A 16,696-nucleotide genomic window follows, 5' to 3' on the forward strand; every position below is an offset into this window, starting at 1 on the left:
AATATATATTTATCTTATTTTTGGGGGAAACTTTTAATTTACCAGTAAGAGGAACTCCGAGAAGAATAGGTAAAGCTTCTGCGGCCTGCACAAGTGCCCAGGAGCGTGCGAAGTGTCTGGCTCTTAATCTTTCGAGGGCTAACATTTTTAAGGAGTAAAGGGCTCCACCGAGAGACGCACCGTACAAACCGGAAGCCAATACCAACCCGTGGTAGCCTTGCACGCTGCCCAATGCCACTTGAGCTATAGCTGAAACAACAGGAATAGTGCGATGAAGATAAATGTTTTCCTTGATTTGTTGTAATGGAACGTAAAAAAGTAAAAAAGTTCTAATCTTTAAAGTGATATTGACAATTTTTGAAGCACAAATTAAAATTCACGAAATTTCATATAAATCCTTGAATAATTATCATCATAATAAAAAAACAATAATCACACATAATTCATACATTTATAACTTTTTTGAATCACAACCATAACTTGATATTATCATCAATTAAAACTCAAAAACGAAAGTTAATACTTGGCTATATCAATCACCAGCACGTTTTTATAACAAAAACTTTTAAGATTGTCATCCATGTTTCAACGCAGGGAGATCCGAATGAATGGTTATGGAGCATTGAAGCTCAGTTTATTTCGTAATCCTCTTACCGGTGCACCGGTCATTAGCGCTGGCCGGAAATAAAGCAACGAAACACAATTTCAACTAAGCCCCGATTGTTCGATACGGCGATACTTTTCCTCCATAATTGACGCGTCGAATATTGATATTATCCGTTAACTGCATTATATTTCCATCGATGGAAAAATGTGTCGATCAATGTGAGATCAATATATCCTCGTGATATTAATATCTGTACGAAATTAAACTTGATTATATCAATTCGAACTTATCTAGTGTAAGTTCAAGTTTACTTTAAAATTATTTATATATTGGATATCTTGAGATATCGTGCGATTCAAATTCAATTTTTTTCGTTCAATTGTATTTTCATAGAGATGAACAGATTGGACAAGTGGAATAGGTTAAGAGTAAGACTGACAATTGTTCTGGAGTGATTCCGATTCGCTTGGAAGCATGAAGGGTTCAGCAAACGAGACGAGATAATGAGACGCGTGAAACGGTGATGAAAAAGGTTGATGAGACAATGATGATGGAAGTGAGGAAAGATGAAAGATGAAGACGATGGTGACGTATGATGACGTATGATATAACGGTGTCGCCGATGGCGAAAATAAAAATTTTTAATTAATTTGGAAAAATAACGTATATTTTTTCATTAATAAAAAAGTAGATATATTATCAATAATCATAACAATCTTTTGATACCGTATATCCATTACTAATTAACAAATCATCAACTAATTGCTAATTAATTATTATTATCAATCACTTCTATTACTTTAATATTTCTTTAAAAAAAAAATAACCAGAAAATAGAATAATTGAAAATTTACCCAAATAAACTTTTTCATTGCAAAATATCTTTACTCCCTTTCTTTCTTACTCACTCTTTTCCTTATTTTTCTTTGTACAAACAATTCTTTCACCAACCCCAAAAATCATCCAACCCAATCCAATCTCCAAACCATCCCATATTTCCACCTATATCACAATCCACCCCAATCCACCCTTACATTTTCCTACAGAGCCCAACACCAGAAAAAAAAAGTCACAAAGCTCATCCAACTCTATTCCCCCTCCCCCTCAATTCTGGAAACGCGCAGAAAATTGCAAATTCTTTTCCTCCACCGTGGAACGGCAACCAACTCGATCCAACAGCGCATCACTGGATAAGCCATTTTTTTTTTTTTGGTAGGGTTGAAACTCTTCCTGGTCGCGCTTGTATATTTAACTCTCGCTTGTCAGCTCCTCTCCACCCCCTTTTCCATCGTCGAAAAAAAAAAAAGAAAAAAAAGGGACGTTTCCACGCGTGAACGTGTGCGTGCGAGTGTGGTCGTCGGCTGAAAATACGGTTCTCCGCTGATTACGAGTTACGTTCCACGAAATTTTTGCTCGTACACCCCACGTTTTAACCCTTGTTTCCCGCTTCGTGCACGTTGCACCACGTCGCGGGCTCACTGGTCGAGAGAATTAGTATGGGCACCGGTTCAGTTTGTCGCGTTTTATTTGCACACGTGCAAATGATATTTACGTTAATGTTATTCGCGTTGAATTTTCTCGGGCTTTTTATGGAATAGATTTTTTGGACGTTTTTTTTCAAAGATATGTAATTGAGGTTGATAGGGTTGGAGGTTGGTGGTTGGAGGTTGTTAATTCGGGAAGGAATTAAAGCTTTGTAACTGAATTCGTTATTTTCTGGCAACTCTTTTTGCTTATTGATTTCGATATAGGATGGCGACACTTGATGTAAATTGTGAAATAATATCGGGCGGATATCGTAATGTATATATAGTATTTCTGTATATGTTTATATTATTTCCAAATTTGTTCAATTTTCTTGGTTTTGGAATATTTCATAAATTTATATTTTCGATATGTAAAACATTTTCTTGATAAGTGTAGGTTATAAATGCAGGAATGGATTTAATGGAAATAAATGTTTTTTTTTTTATCATTGAATTTACTTTGTTCTAATTTGTAGATAAATTTTTATTAATTTAATTAAAAAATTAAATTGTAAAAACATTTATTCAATATTAATTTGAACCTGCTATAAATTAACGCGTGATTGATGAACTTACAGAAAATATACTGCACAAATTTGCATTGGCTATTAATCGCGAACGATATGTTTAATGTTCCGCATCGTTGTCTTTGTGTGATCGTTGATGAAATATATACGCGGTTGGTAAATATATTAAGCTACATTTTATAATGTCTATGTGTTAAATATTTTATATATATATTGTAACGCGTATAAAATAAAATTTGTTAATAAAAATTCATCGCGTTTTCATATAATTCAAGTGTGGAAAAATATATTTTTTATAACGAGAGAAACATCTTGAAGTTTAAGATTATGAAGTATAATTTCGAGAATAATTGTAAAAAATTTAACGATATTGTTTTTATTTAAATAGAACGTGGATTCAAGTACTTCTCCCCCTCCCCTCTTATTACATTAAATATTTTGATGAATAACAAAAATAATATTTTTTGCTATCAGTAAACGATTAATTTGTTAATATTTTAATTTTATATTTCATATTGAATATATTTTTATTACAATATAAATTTTAAATTTGAAAATTGCAATAATAATTTAAATGATGATAATAATATATCTTCGATATAAAATTCGTCTAAATAGTTTCTTCCTTTCTTCCACAAAATCTCTCAGCTATTAAATCACTTGATGGAACACAGAAATAATCGTTTTACGATAATTATCGTTTACTGATAATAAGCGGTAACCTTCGCTGCGGCAATAAAAAGAAATTCCCCCTCGATCGATATTATTTCCATTAAAAAAGATGATCGACTTAAATTGTCGTAATTTTCTCTGCATTCTTTAAAATATAGAAAACTTATATTTATATAAATTTGTATTATATCAAAAAACACAAATTATTCAAGAAAACATAAATTAAAATTGAAAATAAAATAAAATTAAATGAAAATTAAATAAGATAATTCTGAATTCCATTTCTTCTCTCATTCTCGAACATTCTTAAGAATGAAGAAAAAGAAGAAGAAGATTGATTTAATTCTCAGATTTCTCGAGACGGTCTCGATTTCAGTGGAATTGGCGAATCGTGTTGATCGCGCAGCGTGGGATTAAAATTTCACGTTCGAACGCGCGATGAAATATTCCATGCTCTTCAAACATTTTCAAACGATTCCATTGCCAAAGCTTCGTTTTCCTTCGAGATAATCGTGAGAGAAATTTTTAACGGCTACGTTTCCTTCCCTTAAATTGTATATCGCGAATCTTGTGAAAAGAATAAACGATGTCCGTTTTATCGAATTTTTAATGATGATCGCAATTTTTAACCTCGTAAAAGAACGAAGAAGTGGAGGAAATAGGATTGAAAAATTGAAAAGAACTTGTTGTCAGCAAGATTGAGATTTTTCTGATTATTTAACGTAATTTATAATTTATATTAATATATTATATTGTGTATGTATTGTATTCACTGTTATCAATGCTTAAACCTATCCAAACAACTTCAAATCTTATTCACATTCACGAAATTATAAAACTATCACAAAAGGAACCAATCAAGTGGCACAACGAATCCCAAAGATACAGATATACGTATAAATAAACGTGTATATCATATATATATGCAAATATATATTGTTCACATCGCTAACACAAATCCATCCATAATTTCAAACCTGATAAAATTAAAAAACCACCATCAAAAAGAACCAACTAAACGGATCTCAAAAATTCACAGCCTTTAACTTATCCTTTCTCTTATCACCATCTAACCAATTCGGATCGAAGAGAAAAATAATTCCCTTTTGATTAAACGATGCACCCTTCGAACGGTAAAAACTGCAGAATCGATTGACTAATTTTTTCTCCACTAACGAAATCACTGGAAGTCTGTCTCGGCCTAGCGTCGCGTTTTAAATGCGCTTCCTCTGTCCATAGCCAACCCCATTAACGATTGCAACAGTCCTCTTTCATCCCCTCCTCACCTCTCTTTCTTCACCAGAACGATATTCGTCTCCGCGGCCAAAGCAAAGAACGGAGGAAGGGGGTGAGACAGAGGAGGATGGAGGAGCCATCGAGGGGGGCGACTCGGGGACAGAATGGAAAATACTTTGTGTCGAGAACTCGAGCTGAGGGTAAGCCGACTGAATGAGGGGGCAAAGACGTGTATGCGGCTGACACTCGAACAGCCCAGCCTGCTTCAAAAGAGTGGCACACAACCAGTGGAGGGGTGAAAGGGATGAAGTCTACCACTGAATGGAGGTTATATGTTTTAAGAAACTTCCGGCCGTCGAACCTGATGGACGAAAGCATAACACATACGTCGATGATCGTATCTCTTCTGCATATATCAGATGCTCGAGAAGCATCTTTGGTTTTTGAAAAATATATTAATTTTTTTTTTTGATATGAGTTTCTATGTGCAATTTATTTTTATTTCGCTCGATGAAGGTCAAATCCTAAGTTGTATGAATTTAATTTTTGAAAAATATATCATTTTCTTTGATGTATGTTTTAAAGTATGTTTAAAAACAATTTTTACAAGTATATCAAATCTACTGAAATAAATAAAATTATGATTTCTGTATTTTTGCTCTTTTGAAATAAAGTTTCCTCATCTTGAATTAACTAGGAGAACTATAAGAATTTTCAAAATTCTAAAATTATTAAACTTCAATCTTATTTAGATCCATTATTAAAACTACTAAATTTATATTATTTAATCCAAAATTATTATACCTACTTATTTTACATAAAATTTCTCCCTTTTCATTTCTAAAACAACATTTTAAAACTTTCCTTGTATCTCCAAAACTTCAAAATTAACATCAAAGAAAATTCTTTTGGAAATTTCTACCAACTTCCACCAGAATATTTTTCCCTTATTAATTCAAACCCAGATAATTAAATTATCTCAGTCTATACATTCTCGGTATACATTCTCGGTATACATTCTGCCAAAATTCCCTTCATTTTCATTAAGAACGCGGTACATATTCAAGAAGAGATCCTTCTCACTGAAACCAAACTTCTCGAGACGTTCCTCTTTCTCCTCCGACCCGCTTCCACCCTCTTCGCAACTCTGCAACGCGGTTCGAGTATCCTCGCCACAACAACGTAACGGGTTGTATACTGACCAACTCCGAGAAGAGCCGCCTGGCAGAGATATTGTCTGGACACCAGGCATTGGGCAGATGGTCTGGCGGTAACGACTCCCCAAGCCGCGCAACCGAGAGCCGCTGCCAAACCTAGGCAAGTTTGCAGGAGCACGACCGCACTAGCCTCCAAACCGTCTTTGTGGCCCTGGATAGCCTGGAACCGATGTGTTTCATTAGCTGATTGATATGGAAAGAAAAGTCGGCTAAGTGGTAGAAGGAAGGTTCATTTATTGATCAGATCAATAGTGTTGAAAGATGTTTGATGAATGGAATTGGTTAAGGTGGTTCTTCAGAACAACTAAGAGTTTGGAATTTATTTTTTGAAATTTATAATAGAGGAATTTTTGGAAAGGTGTGGAGGAATTCAAGAGTTTAGAATTATTATACTTTGGGATTTATAATAGAAGTCTAGGATATTTATAGTTAGTTTTTAAAGATGTTGACTTTAGATATTCAGGAATAAATAATATGTCTAGTGTGAATTAAGAATTTGAAATTTGTATATTTCTTAAGACTAAATTAAAGGTTTGGGATTAATTTAATTTGTGTTAAGTTACAATTAGAAAGAAGATTCTGAAGATGAATTCAGATATCAAAGGAGATCCAATTAGATCCAATTGTGTTTAAGGATAATTTGATAACTTGAAATTACGTAGCTTTGAGATACTAGGAGTATAATTGCTTCAAGATGCGGAGGAATGTTGTTTACAAGATATGTTTTAAATGGTGAATACTGGATAATAAGGAAGAAGATTTTATGATGAAAGAACAATGAAATGTAATCATCATAGAATATTCAATAGTACTACCAAAGTGTAAGATAATAGTGTAGAAATTAAAACAATATTGGGAAAAGAATGATATCCAAAATATAAATTTATAATAAAATCTATTTATAAATCGATTTTCAATGTTCGAAAATGATTCCTATAGATCCAGTAAGAATTTCATGAATTCTTATAAGATTTGAAATATTAACTGATATACACGTACGTAAATTGAAACAGAATGGTAGAGAGACAGGATTATGAGTATGTAAGCTTGCTAACTTTAACGAAACTTCATTCGAGAATAAAGTTGCTAACTGTGATCCGTTGGCTGTGGTTTCTCTGATTGTTGTTGAGGTGTACGCATGTTCCTGGCAGTTTGATTCGACCATTTCGAACTGACCAACCATCTGTCAACTGAGCTTTTTGTTCAAAAGTTAACTCCATTACTATTTCCATTTTCGACACACCGTACATATATACGACAGAATTCTAACTGCTGGAACGAAATTTTGATTCAGGTCCAGTTAACTCAACTTCCACCGATTAAATCCACTAATCTGACCACGGACTCGTGTTATTTGCCCAAGAAATTGCAGATAGTGGAAACAATCAGCAATTTCTATTACACGAATTGTTTGTCTCTCGACTGGTTTAGATAAATGAAGTTCCCAAAGAGACTTGCAACGATTTCAAATTAATCACAGTCTTCGAGTACTCGATGCAAAATACGTATGAAACTTTTGTTTATTGGATATATTTACTGGATTTAGAAGTTTCAACTGTAACTAATAAAAATTAAAGATCCAACAAATAATTCTTTAAATCTTTTTTAATCTTTCTTCGTTAGTCTAATATCACTTATCTAACAAAAAAAATCTTTGTTTAATTTTAATCATAAGAATCATATGACTGTTATATATATGATATATATATATATATATGAACATTTCTTTAAAAAAAATTCTAAATTATATTTTTCTTGTTTTTTTAGGAACTTCTTGTTTCTTTTATCAATTTATTTTTTCAAAATTGCAAAATTAACCAACCAAAATTATCCAACCACGTTCACACAGGTTCAACAACAACCCTTTTGTATAAACCATCAACTTGCCTTTTGGCAAGCTAATTAAGGTACTCACGATGTAAAAGGCGGGTGTATAAAGACCGAAACCGGCTGCCCCGGCAGCCAGCATCAACATCCTGACAGGGCGACTTCCAAGAGGGCTGAGATCCACCCACGGCTGCCTTGGCGGCTTCGACGGGGTCTTCTTCTCCTTTAACTTCCCACCTCGTTGATTTTTCACGTGTAACATTGCCCGCCGTTGCGGATGATAGAGAGAGGCGCTCTTATAAATCAAGCCCAGGAAGAAAGCCAGCGACAGGGCTCCGGTTACCGACTGCATCCCACGCTCCCAGCCCAACTTTCTGAGAAAACATCGTGTCGTTACGGTCACAGAAAAGAAAAATCGTTTATTCTTACGTAACTTTCGAAACCTCCGCTTTCCCTTTTCTCCATTTACTTTATTCTCTCTCATTTTCCCTTTCGCTTCTCCGTTTGTAATCTTTTAATCTAACTTGACAATTGAATGGAAGGTTCTTGCAATTAGCGATCGATTTTAATTATAATACGTTGATAATAAATTGAAACTTGTTACAAATTATTTTTCTTAAATTTCTAAATTGTATTTGTATTATAAAAACAAAGTTTTGATCGATAATTCCACGGGAATTTGCTATTTTAATTTTTCAGTTTTATTTTATAAGGGATAGAGAGAAGAATAATCTTGTTCACGCAGAAAGAGGAAATTTTTTACTTTATCGCTCTCCAATGAGAATTCTGAACAATCCAAGCGGAGAAAAGAGGAATCCAGTTAAGAAAAGGCGAAATTACGCGCGATGGATTCATGGCCGCTTAGGTTTCGTCGAACGGAGAAAGAGGGGAAGAGAAAGAGACAGAGAGGTTTCTGTTTCGTCGTTGGCTGAAAACGACCGCAAACTTCATAACGCGACGTTTCGCCGCAACTGGAGTCAGTAAACTCGAGCCGGCAGCGACGAGCCTTCCACGCTTTTGTTTCGACGAGGCATTAAACTTTACACGTGGTGGATCGTTTGTAATTCTATGAGAAGGGAAATTTCCCCCTTTTCTCCCTTCTTTCTTTCCTTTTTTTTCTTTTTTTTTTCAAACTCTTTTCCAACGTTTTTTACGCAGTGACAATTTTTTTTCCAGCACGTTATGACGAATAACGAACCTTGGTCCCGTCTGCCTCGATAAATGTTGTCCCGAAAAACAAAATTTTTTATTCATCCTACCATGCATGGATTCGTACTATTTGCCTACAAAAGGTGTGAATGTTGAATTGTTTTTAGTTTACTCGCTCGTCCAGATTTAATCGTTCCATTCTTTTTTTTTCCTTTTTTGAGTATGTTTGGATCTCTTATCAACAAAATTAACATTTTTCTTATTTTAATTGTAAATCTTATTCGAGAATTTGATAAATTATGAAGAAACGTAAAATAAAGAATTAATCAAGACTTCGAATTTGCGTATGTTTTTTAAATGAGACAACATATAAATAATGGGGTCGAAACGACGAACACGTAAAAGCTAATATCCAATTGCTCGTTGGAATACATGAATATTCCGTTTACCGGGTACTGCATCGTCGTTTGACTACGTACGAGCATCATAGAACCCCATGCGAGATGCCAGGTCAGGTAGATATAGACCGTCTGACTCGATACGGGATTATTCTCCTCGCCTGTCGGTACATTACCGCTCTACTTGCACAGATGTTGACCTCTTCTACTTGCCTGTATACAAGTGTACCTGCGCTACTTATCTGGCTAGATACGGTATCGCCGATGGAAACGCCCCGTTGAACTTAAAATGGAACTGCTTATCGGTGCGCACACTATCGTTCTGCTTAATTATATGGATTTTCTGCGAATGGGCATGATCACTCCCTTTGATCGCAATAACAACGATACATCCTATCACGCTCCACCCTTTCTTCTTCTTCTTTCTTTTCACCAACCATTCCCAATTATCTTCTTTCGACGATTTCAAATTTTTAGATTCGATTTTGATGATCGCAAATCATCATCTCACTTTTTGACATCTAAAGAATGCAAATAAAATAAGATGCGCACAAAATAATGTTTCACTCGAGTGAAAGTTTAGCAATATTTTTGTTTTTCTTTTTTTCTACTCGATAAGAAAGAATTTAGGTCGAGAGGGGTCGAAGGAACGAGAGACGAGTTGATTCTCGCGTGTCAGCCATGAACAATAGCCCATCCTTATTCGTCGCTTATTGCAGGGGTGAAAGACGGAGGGCAACCCCGTCAGCCGGCGTTTACGACGTTCCTACGGGTTTCCTCGAGAACACTTTTTATTTCCTTCTCTCGGTTGCCACGTGTGCTTTCTTCCACACACGAGCGTATCGTTTTACGGTGGTGTTACAGGCATAATAAATAACAGGTGACGAGGTATTATGATCGTCTTGCCTAGCACGGTACGCGTAACACGTGTCGCGTTAATGTCGCACTTATACCACTGGCGCGTCCATTCTCGAATACACGTTGCACATGTTCTCTTGAATTTAACGGTTTTATCGATCGCGATATAATATGCAATTGAAACTTCCAATGTTCCTCTAATTTTTGTGTTTTCTAACCAAATTGTTGTCGTTGAATCCGATTTTAAAGTTTGTTGTATCGAGGAAAAGTATCGAAATTTGAAAAGCTACAATAAGGGAAATAAAAGAGACAAATTAAATGTTGGAATAATTATTAAAATGGGATAAAATATCAAAAAATGTAACAATTCCAATTGTAATTATATAAATATCTAGTCACGCTAAGTTTATATAACATGTATCTATTTCACAGCTTGGTGAAACATGAAGTGAAATTATACTTGTCGGACTCTATACATATTTCCCTGTTCAGTTAGCTATAAACTCGCTTCACTCGAGTTTTCACACGATTCTCCTTCAGAATCGGTTAAACGCGGATTCTATTCTACTTGTTTGCATATTACAAGAACGCTTGTTCTACTTTCTACCCGAACAGATTTCGATTCTTTCTCCATTTCTGTTTTGAATTTCACATCGGTTATCGAGTCTCTTTTCAAAATTAATATCATTCCAATCTTTATTTTAACGAGATAAATGTCTCCCGTAATAAAAAAAATCACGAGAATAATACCCATCTTTCTTATCTAATTACCTAATTTCGTTCTACCATCAGATCGTTCACGCACAACATATAAGAATATGAAAATCAACCCATTTTACAGGCGAAAATATGTATGCAAATTCTTGAAACTTGAAACGCATTATACTTGATTCATCTCCATAAAGCAAATGTTCAAGATTCTCTCTCGAGAGCCAGTAAAAATTATAACGATAAAAATAAATGATAATGTTGAAAGTACGAACGAAAAATCCACAACTCGCAGGAAATATAAGTTGAAATATAAGTTACGACTGCAACAGCCGCCGAGTACGCGTGGATTTCAACGCCCACGCACTTTTCGTGTAACCAAGGGCAACGCGCCCACGCGATTTTTCGATCCCACGCATCCGATAAATCTACCTCTGCCTTCCATCTCTATTCTGGCCGTATACTCTATTCAGTGCCGGGTATTCATCGTACCGTCGAGAGAGGAAGAGAGAGAGAGAGAGAAAAAAGAGCATCAATCGGGATATCTCGCATCTGAAACAGCGCGGAAAGTTAGCAAACGTCGAAATGATACAGAGACTTGGGCGAAATGTTGGCCACCATCAATCAAACGCCATTCGACGGCCCATCAATCAATGATCAAACCAATCAACGGTGTTGCTCGATCGATGAAACGTCGTCGTCGCGTCGTTCAACGCAGCTCGTTGTTGATGAATATCTAGCTAGGATAGAAAAAATATTTGAAAATATATATATATATATTTTTTCGACCGAACGAGGAATTTTCATTTTTCATTCTTGTAATTAGAATCTCGTGCTCTTAGAAAAAGAGAATTAAAAAGAGAATCATCGAAATATCGAATATAAGTATTTTATATTACTATTTGAGGAATTTGAGAAATGAATTCTGATTAATAAAATTATCGTATAACGTTTGAACCATTGTTTTTAACTTTTTTCGACATCAAGCACAAGTTTTTGAATTTCAAGACAAGAAAAATATACATGAACGAGTTGTGATAAAGCATCGAACAAACTCAAGAGCGGCGAATTACGAAATTAGAGAGATGAAACTCGATCGTTATTAGCGTGTGTACAAATAAACGAAGCAGACCAGCATTCGTTCTGTTTAGGAAATTATAGGAAATGAAATTGTATCGTGCGCTGCTTGCCACTAATTGAACGAATTCACATTCTCGTTTCTCGGGAATATTTAGAGAAACGTGTAATCGATAAAATTACATCGTTGACAGACTTTTATTTCACGAGTTCGTTCAAATAATGGAAAAAATAAACAGAGCTGTTTTAAAATAACTAAAATCTTATATTTCATTGACTTTTTCGATTACTCCATTCGCTTTTCTATTAATATAAATATATTTTCTTCATCGATCAATTTTTTTCTTCGTAGAATTATTATACCGTATATGACTTTACAATGATTTTAATTTTCGTAAAAAATTAATCGTAAATTAATTTATTTAAAATTAAAACACAAAATAGTTTTATCTTCGTTAATAAAAAAACAGTAAAGTTTCTGTTCCGTTAAAGTTTAGAGATATTTTTGTAAAAAATGTGATCAATGAATGTGAGATAGAAATTAAAAAATGTTCATTCAATTGCGTTGCTCGTTAAATTTTTACGAATGATTTAAAATCGAATCAGTTTTGGAATCGAATTTGCATTTGGATTATTCTCGGCCTAAGAAACTCGGCGCCACGCACCTGCAATGCAGTGGATTCGCTTGTGTGCCATGGATCACCTGTCCAGACGCGGGAAAAGCATTAATCCGTTGGCAAATGGCTAGAAATCGAGTTTGATCTCCGACGATTAAGCTATCTTAACGATGCAGCAACAAGTCATTTTGGTGATTCGAGAATTTCCTTCAGCTATTCACTCATTTCCCTTCAAATCTTTGGATATCTTGGAACAAGATTGATAACTTTCGAATCTTCGAATTTTGTTCATCCAAAAGAAATAAAAATAATTTAATATAAATCTAAAATGGCGAGCAAGAATTAATGCCGAGTAAAGATAACTTCATATAAAAACAAATTCCTTTGAAACGAATTTATTCTTCTTGGAATTTCTTCTATATTCGATCTCTAGAATATTATTTAAACAGGCCTCCTTCTTCACGTTTTTACATAACGTGGACAAACACATGGAAAACATGAAAATCGTAAAAAAATTATAGAACTTACTCGCCTCGTTTCCTTTGGATTCTTAAAAATATAACTTAACACACAATCATAAATCCACGGATTTGGATTAACATTTCTGAAAGATAAATTTTAAAAGATAATTAAACAATAATAAATTTTAATAGAAAAGTTTCAGATTATTTAAATTTCAAGAACGAAAAACTCAGGATAAAAGTCGAGAGAATGTTCTAAACATCAAAAGGAAACCTCTTGAAATGAACTTATAATCCATCAAACTAGATTTCGACGTTCCCAATTTTAACTTTCAGCTCCGAGTTCGTACCCCGTACGAGATTTAATTATGAGCACTGTCGTCCTCGTCAAATTTACGATCTTTTCTCTGGATTCGTTTAATTAAAAGCATTTCTAACGGGCCATTTCTTCGTTCTTCATTGCTATTTAATATTCGCCGGTGAATACTGTGATCGAACCGTCAGACTAACGAGGAACACCGGGGAAAAGTAATTCGTAATTCTCGAAGGACTTTTCGTTTCTGGGATTAAGATGTGCTCGCGGGATTAAGAGAGCTTGAAGATGATTCGTTCGAGGAATTTTGGAAAATTGTTATTCACAATGATTCAAGTAAAAATTTATAAAGATTGCGAGAAACGAATTCAGAAGATAAATACAGCAGTAACGTGATAGATCTGTTATTTGTCAGAAAGTGAAATATAGCGATGATGGTCAGACGAATAAAGCATTTCTTCGGACAAGCGAAGTAAGAGCGAACTATCGGAAAAATAATTTTAATAATTTTAATAATTTCATTGAAAATATCCAATAAAGTAAATTAAATTTGAAAATTATTTGTCGTTAAGAAAATTTTGAAAGTACAAGATATTTTATGATCAGTTATTTAGAACATAATGAAACCGAGAAAATATATATATATATTATGAATATATTATGGTATTCGAATAAGTAGGACCGTATCTAGCCAGACAAGCAAAATTTCCGATATAACGAGGAAATTACGCGTTAGAAAAGTAGAACGAGATCATATTTGATTCAGCAACCAGAATTGCTTTAATCATGGAAAGTGAGTATGTTCTTTCATGCAGAACGAGTCCTCTTCAAGATATTTTCTTATTCAATGCGGCTTACAAAAGAAATATATATATTATAAAGATTTTTATCTCCACGAGTTTAAACAAGAAAATTTTACTCCCGATTTTTATTTCATTTTATCATACGCAGAAGCATATTTGCTATTTCCATCGTACACCATATGAACGTGATATATTAGAGCACGTGTTAGAATTTATCGACGTTGCAACAAACATCAACGACAAATAAATTGTACTGACGTTAGAAATGGAACGGAGTATCGAGAAAAATGGACGTGCAATTATTTCTACGCGGAATACGTCCCGTTTTCAACGACACGGATAAAGTAAAAATCCATTTTTTTTTTTTTTTGAAATTTCATTCCTTGCAATTTACATCGTTCGTCGTTACGTGTCGATACTTAACAGATACCTCTGCGATCTTCGTTTTCCTTTCACGTCGATAACACGTGGCAGAAAATCGTTTGCAAAATAATCGACAATCGTTGAAGGAAAAAAAAAATTGGCCGACGATAAAAAACGGTTAAATTGCTCGCGTGAGAAAAAACGTGATATCAAATAACGTGATTGGCGATCGATTTGTTCGATTGTATAAAACGTGTTCGAGCAAGAATATATCGAAATGTTTGACGAAGTAATTATCGCATTTCTGTTACACTTTTACTTCTCGATTTTTAATTTCTTATCTTCTCTGAATTATCGATTTGATATACGAGAAATATTATTTCGATGTAAAATTATTCAATGCATCGATTTATTTCTTTTATATTTCACTTCTAATTACTAATAGATTTGATATTTTATTACACATCGATACTTTTGTTTATTTGTTTGAAGTCGTAAATGTATTTCTTATTTGTCTAATTAAATATTTATCCAATATTTAATTGTACGTGTTTAATTTTGTTGACGTGTAATCTATTTGTTCAACTAAACGATATTGTATATTTATTTGATTAGTTGTGATTTGTATGATCATTGTCACGTGCGAGCCGTTCTATTTGCTCGATTACATTCAATTCTATTCTACTTAGAGCCCCAAACATCGATGTATTCTATTTATCCATTCATATATACGTATCTATTCTACTTATTAGGCTGCCATAGTTATTCAGCTGGCCTCGTCGGATCAGATATACAACTGCTCTACTTGTTCGATCACACACGATTCAAATTCCATTTTCCTGTATCAACAATGATGTATTCTATCTTGCTTATCTATACTCGTGATTATTATGCATCTCATAATTGAAAATCGCTATAATGGCTATTTTAATATCCGACTTTAATTCGATTTTAACGAATAGGAATATATATCGCGGAATAATAAATATATTTGACAAATTCCCCATTTTAATTACAAAGTTTTCACTATTATATAACAAAAACTATTAAACTGAAACTAATTTTCAGTTCGACGAATCCTTCATCATAGAAAATTCTCTAGAGGGCTTTCGCCACGAATAGTCAATTAAATCTTTCGACACGAAACAACTTTTATAAATATCGAACTTCTACTTCTATTTTAACGGTTTTAACTCTCAGTTTAAGTAACTTCTACTATTATTTCCACAGTTTAAGTTCTACTCCAATTCGATTCCAATTTTTCTCTCGAGTAATCAATGATACTATAAACTCAACTCGTTTTTATAATCTTTCATATATCTTTTTAAACATTAAATCTATTAATTCTTCCGTCTTAAATTCTGTAACCAAAAAATATTAAACTTAAAATCAATTTTGATCGAAGCAAAATTCTTCGTTAATCAAATCATAACAAAATTTCAAACGAAAACCTGATCTCGATATAAATCACCTTTTGCATTAAACTTTGAAACATTTCATAATCGAATATCGCTCCAAAATAATCTTCTCTCTTCTTCAAAATTTCAAATCGAAACGTAAATTGTCTCGATATAAATCACTTTTTTCCTTCTACACATTTAACTCAAATCAATTTCAACGAAACTCACCCTTTTACAACAACTTTCGCTTTATACACCGAAATTTCAGATTTTCTCAAGCTTACATAAATCTAAACTTTTTACTTACTCACATTCGTACAACGATCAAATCAATTTTGGCCCAAGCAAAAATTCCTCCCCTTCCAAGCAATTCCCCTCGCATCAAATTAAAATTGAAATCTCACCGCGAAAACATCATTTGATATTCCATTACCACGTTCCAACGAGTTATTCGACGAATATTCCTATTCTGGCGGAGGAAATACAACCGATACATAACTTACCCGACTGCCTCCCTGTAGAAGACGCTGAAGAGCACGATCCCCACCCCAGCGCCAGCTTGCACGACCATCTCGACGAATTCTCGCCGTTTTCTGAAGTAATGGCCCAGCACCAGACCGGCAGTTTCTCTCACGAGGCCAGCCCCGGTGCCCAGCACCACGCCGTAGCTGTTACATTTTGCAACCGTGAATCGTTCCAGTTCGTACTATCGTAGTACTGGGAATAGCTTGACGATTCGTGAACAGGGAGAGGGAGAGTGGAGGAATACGTGAATCCAAGTTTGTGGCGGATCGGGATTTACGGGATGCGGGTTGTTTCCTCGAAATCGGCAAATTCGTTCCTGTTCGTTGCGAGGAGAGATGTGAATAGATGGGAAAATTGAACGATTAAAGTTAAGAATAAAGTTACCTCGATGATTCGTCGTTCAAAACAAAAT

General features: G+C 34.3%; 1 protein-coding gene across 17 annotated transcripts in view; it reads right to left on the reverse strand.

Moving 5' to 3' along the window:
* The window catches only part of LOC107998151 (monocarboxylate transporter 10), a 124,193-nt gene that overhangs the window by 7,957 nt on the left and 99,540 nt on the right, over nt 1-16,696 (reverse strand). For all 17 annotated transcript variants that reach the window (XR_009829158.1, XR_009829151.1, XR_009829152.1 and 14 more), the window contains 4 exons: nt 16,263-16,427; nt 7,701-7,986; nt 5,771-5,945; nt 43-249 (listed from right to left, as the gene is read on the reverse strand). Coding sequence is in view for 4 of the 17 variants with exons in the window: in XM_062072626.1 (XP_061928610.1) it covers nt 43-249; nt 5,771-5,945; nt 7,701-7,986; nt 16,263-16,427 (833 nt within the window). In the remaining 13 variants the exon portion in view is untranslated. The remainder of the gene's footprint in view (nt 1-42; nt 250-5,770; nt 5,946-7,700; nt 7,987-16,262; nt 16,428-16,696) is intronic.

Source organism: Apis cerana, linkage group LG3 (assembly GCF_029169275.1).
Source record: "Apis cerana isolate GH-2021 linkage group LG3, AcerK_1.0, whole genome shotgun sequence".
In the NCBI taxonomy this organism is placed as follows: domain Eukaryota; kingdom Metazoa; phylum Arthropoda; class Insecta; order Hymenoptera; family Apidae; genus Apis; species Apis cerana.